Source organism: Cyprinodon variegatus, unplaced genomic scaffold, assembly GCF_000732505.1.
Source record: "Cyprinodon variegatus isolate N-32 unplaced genomic scaffold, C_variegatus-1.0 Scaffold24, whole genome shotgun sequence".
In the NCBI taxonomy this organism is placed as follows: domain Eukaryota; kingdom Metazoa; phylum Chordata; class Actinopteri; order Cyprinodontiformes; family Cyprinodontidae; genus Cyprinodon; species Cyprinodon variegatus.
Genome location: NW_015150477.1, coordinates 1,078,862 through 1,083,604, shown reverse-complemented (window position 1 = coordinate 1,083,604; position 4,743 = coordinate 1,078,862). Strand labels below are relative to the sequence as shown.

Below are 4,743 nucleotides of genomic sequence, written 5' to 3'. Positions count from 1 at the left end.
ATCCATCCTTTTCTACTTTTCTAAATGTGTGTTGGAGCGCTGTATGAATATGAATGTAGAAAATGTATTTATTGTATAAAATGATGTCTTTGCTAATGAGAAGGAAGATAGTAAAGAGAACACTGGGATTATCTGGTCTCCTTTTCCTGTTGGGGCTGAGATGGGCATCACCTTCTCCTCCAGAGCGGCCATCCTCTCCTTCAGATGCAGCTGCAGCCTCTCATTGGACTCAGACAGCAGTTTGTCCACAGTGTCAGAGAGACGCTTGTTGTGTTCATCATTCATCCGTTCCCTCTGCCTCGCCTGAGGGGCAGACAGAAAGATGATTTGAGAGAGGAAAAAAAAACCCAGTCAGAATAAGGAGGGAGAGCAGAGAAGGTGGGAGGAGAATTTAATACCAAGCATTCTGATTGACTCAGACCTCTAGACAAAGATTTCTATCTGAACGTGCACAGTCAAAGAGAGGGTTTAGAAAATCAGCGCTCCTTTGTGTCGCTTAAAGCTTGGACAAAAAGAAATGGAAAGAAAGAGGAGGATGATGAAAGAAAAACAGAGAGGGTGACTCACTCTCTGTAGCTCCTGGTTCTTCTCCTCCAGTTGTGCCTCCATCTGTCGCAGCCGCTCCTCAAAGTTGCCATGACGCTCCTCTGCCTGAATGATCGGCGAGGAAGAGGGGTGAGAACGGGAGCCGTGTTGCGACACTTACAAATTATCACAAAGGAAGAGAGCTTGTTGACTGAGTCTGCTAATTGGTTACATGCCTGTGCAGATGACAGCGCAACAGGGACGTTTGTTTGGCTGCTTCTTAACGGGGCCTTAATATGATCCTGCCACGAAAGCCTTCCTGCCTCAACATGCAAGACGAAACTATGGCCTTCAAAACTCTGACAAAGGGTGGGGGGGTGAATGCAACACACGTTTTTGGCATGGGTGAAAATTTTGTTTACAGGAATTAACAATGAAAAGAGGAATTTGTGTCGAGTGCGGTTCCTGATGTGTTGCGGATCAAACAGCCTCGCTGATCCTGCAAGCTTTCAGCTGGGAGCTTCAGCTCTGTCAAATATTTGGCTGACATCTGTTGATTAGACATTAGTCACTGCTTGCACCTGTGGAAGTTAAATATTTAATTTTCAGGAGAGTGAAGCCCCATTTCCTCTAATAACCTTCCCAGATTAAACCCATCCATGTAGTTTGCGTTTCTGGTTGCAGTTAGAGCGACACCCTCTGCTGGGTCACATGCCTGTAAGAATACCTGCAGGGTTGGAGTGTCTCTCATTTTATCATTGCTTGTGGATTTTTTTACAGTTTCAATTCATTTTGTTATTATTTTTTTGCTGCCTTCGACAGCTAAAGAGATTTTATTTCAGTGAGACTGTACTTGTTTAACTAACTGAACAAATAAATAAATAGTTAGGGTTTTAAGGTTTTAGTTTATTGTTGAATTGAATGTTTTGAGGATAAACACTATAAATCCTGAATTTAATTAATGGTGAACTAAAGGCCTCAACGACAAAATTATTCTAATTATTCCACCAGAAAAAACTAATTGAATTGAATTATATGAAAGTCAAAATCTAGCAACAAGAAGGAAGATTTTTTCAACTTTTACTGTATTCAGTCATTTCTCTGGAAATCACAACAGCAACTTAAGGATATAAATACAGTATATTTTAGATATTCATCCTTCATTTTAGACATATTTACTGACTCTGCCTCACAGATAAAACTAAAAGTATTTCTATGTACTGTCCAATAAATGTGGTAAGTACTTGACCAGTACAGGAGTCCTTCTGTATAATATAATAAAAAGTTACATCGATTCACACCAGATCTGCAGTAAGCCGGTTTGGATTCTGTTCCTCTTCACTTTCCCCTCAGACCCTTAAGCCTTCTTTTCCAAATGAATGCTTGGAATTTACTGTCGCCTTAAAACAGGAATTTTGATTACTGAAAAATCACATTTTCCTCCTTAGTCGAGGTTAGGTTTTCCTAAAGGTGTATTGTGTCTTAGATGTGTATAAATGTGATGGAAAAGCTGCAGCCCACAGCTGATTAATTGTTAGGTTGATTCAATGATGATTATAAAATTAATGTACAGTACATATAAAACATTGAAGAAATGAGATGCTTCACTCTGTCTTGTGATTCAGTCAGTGGAGCATTCTGTCTTATGACGTGATCAATTGTCCTGTCAGAAGAATACTCTGTTTTGTAACCATGTGTTATGTTTTGTTTATAAAAAGGCACTGCAGGAGGGGGGTCCGAGAGAGGGTTAGTGAGTTGGGTGTAGCTCTTTCTCCTTCTGCAGAAGCTGTTGAAAATCCCTTTCTGTGTGTACTCAGTCCCTCTTTTACGAACCTACATTTTTGAACCTAACATTAATCGACCCTAAATCACTGCACGGCCTCTGTCAGCTACGTTTATTCCTAATGATTATTGATACACTTTTTCCTTCCACCAAATTTTCCCTCAGTGGCTGTTTTTTATCTTTGTAAGGCTATTACTGCATGGTAGAGCAGTTTGTAGCACTGTTGACTTGAAGCAAAACGATCCTGGGTTCAGTTTCTTTCTGCATGATGTTTAGGTTCTCTCTGGCTACAAAACATGACTATTAGATTAAGTTGCATCTCTAAATTGCCCCTAGGTGTGACTGTATGTGTGTGCATGGTTGTATGCATTGACCCGTTAAGGGCTGGCATCCTGTCCTGGGTGTTTGGATGCATATTGATTCAAGCATCGAACCGATTCTCAAGAAAGAGAATCAGTTATTTTTTATCCGGTCTGATCTCAGATTGGATTACTGGTAATAAAAACATTTTTTTTTAGCTGTTACCTGAGTTATACGACTGTGTAGACAAACAGCACAGGAATGAAGTAATGAAAGCTGAAGGCGGCTGTATGGAATGCATTTTTAAATACTTTTTTTTGTTCAAATGAATTGATCTTTAATAAATAAATGACATTTGAATTTTTTGATTAACTGCATTATTGTGACATAAAATAAATATTTGAAAGATGTCTCCTTGTGTGAAATCTGTTTATTTAATGCAATAGTTTTACTTTTTTAATTGATTTACAGTAACTACTTCAATTAAGGAATCTGTTAGAGATATTGACATTTTTTGATGGAAGTTAGTCTGTTGCTGCGTTTTTACTTTTGAATGAACAGGGACAGAGAGGCCATGTTTCCAGCTTAGACATGCTGATGTCACACAGACCTTGTTGAGCGCTGCCACTCTCTGAGCGAGCTGGGCTTCGATCTCAGGCAGCGTCTCGGCCCTTTGCAGGGTTTGCTGCAGCTTCTGTTTGGCGTCGTCCAGGCACTCCTGAAGCTGCCGGTTTTTCTCCTCGCTCTGCAGGATGACATGGAGAGACTCAGAGAGCGTAGAGCGCCCAGGGCAGCAGGCATGATTAAAGCCACAGACGAGGGGAAGGTAAATGCCTCAGAGACACGCTCTGAGTGCCAGAGTGGGAAAAACTGCCAAGCTGCCAATCAGCAGCAGCAACACGGACACACAGACGGATGAAGAGGCTTCCCACCTGTCTGTGGAGAGACTCCTTGCTGGCCAACTCGTTTTCCAGTTTGTCTTTTATGTCATGGAGAGACGTCGCCTCCCTCTGGGCACTCAGGTACCTGCAAAAATGGCAGACGGATGAGTCAGAGAGCACGAAGGGCCATTTTAGGAGTAAAAAAACACAAACCTGCGCTCTAATGTGGTAATTCTCTCCTCCATGTCTTCCCTTTGACAAAGGGCCTGGGGGATTAAAAAGAAGAAAAGTTGTTGAGAAAGCTTGATGAGTGTGAGGTTTCTGGAGGTGGACGTGGGTTACAGCTGCTGTTAGGTGAAGAGTTACAGTCACTGTTGACAGATTTCAGCCTTTTATTGAGCCGATTTAGTAAGATAAAAGAGCAGGAAGTGGATGGAAATAGTTTTGGGGGCTGGACTGCCTCTTATCCTAAAACACTTGGTGTTCCTTTCAACTAGCCTTCACTGACAGATTAACAAGGTAGAAACGCCTGCAGCCCAGCAGCTGAATGCTGCTGGAGGTTGTTCGCTTTCCAGTCTGACGCTTTGTTGCCACAGAAAGCTTTTTAAAAAACCTCCACTGTAACTGGAACACATCCACCATCCCATCGGCGACCCTCACCTCCTTCAGGTCCCTCTGTAGTTTCTGGTTGGCCTCCTCTGAACGGGCCAGCTCCCTCCTGGCAGATGTCAGCTGCTCCTCGATCTCTCCAACCTGAAACAAAAAGTTGATGAAATCATCCTTAGAGTGCATTAACTAAATCAGATAACAGATGTCACTTTTTTATTTTTATTTTCAAATTACCAGACAAGTCATGTTTGCTTTCTTATTGGAGGAGATTTTGTGTAAAACCTATTTAGAAAGCAGCACAATCAAAACCCAGTAAAGTGTTTCTATTCCTGTTAAAATAGCTAAAGTTTTAGAATAAAAACTGAAATTATATTTTCTCTTTCTAACCATGTGACAACAGGGTTTCTGCAGGTCATTAAAATCATTGAGCCATTAAATTATAATTTTTTTTTAAATTAAGGCCTTAATTGGCATTAAAATTCATTAAATGTGATTATCATGGCATTTAAAATGCTTTATAAAAAAAAAATTGTCAAACATATCAGATTTAACTGGTTACACATGTTTGCGTGGAATTGCTCCTGGTTGATCCTTAAGCTATATGTTCGGAACAGAAACTCGAGGCACAGAAAAAGCTAGAGAATG

At 40.8% G+C, this 4,743-nt stretch overlaps 1 protein-coding gene across 2 annotated transcripts in view; it reads right to left on the bottom strand.

Annotated features, from left to right (window-relative positions):
- Positions 1-4,743, bottom strand: part of LOC107097082 (liprin-alpha-3-like) — a 32,004-nt gene that overhangs the window by 25,997 nt on the left and 1,264 nt on the right. For both annotated transcript variants that reach the window (XM_015394082.1, XM_015394089.1), the window contains exons 2-7: positions 4,150-4,242; positions 3,703-3,755; positions 3,541-3,634; positions 3,219-3,353; positions 568-651; positions 172-303 (exon numbers count right to left, since the gene is read on the bottom strand). In XM_015394082.1, the coding sequence (XP_015249568.1) occupies positions 172-303; positions 568-651; positions 3,219-3,353; positions 3,541-3,634; positions 3,703-3,755; positions 4,150-4,242 (591 nt within the window). The remainder of the gene's footprint in view (positions 1-171; positions 304-567; positions 652-3,218; positions 3,354-3,540; positions 3,635-3,702; positions 3,756-4,149; positions 4,243-4,743) is intronic.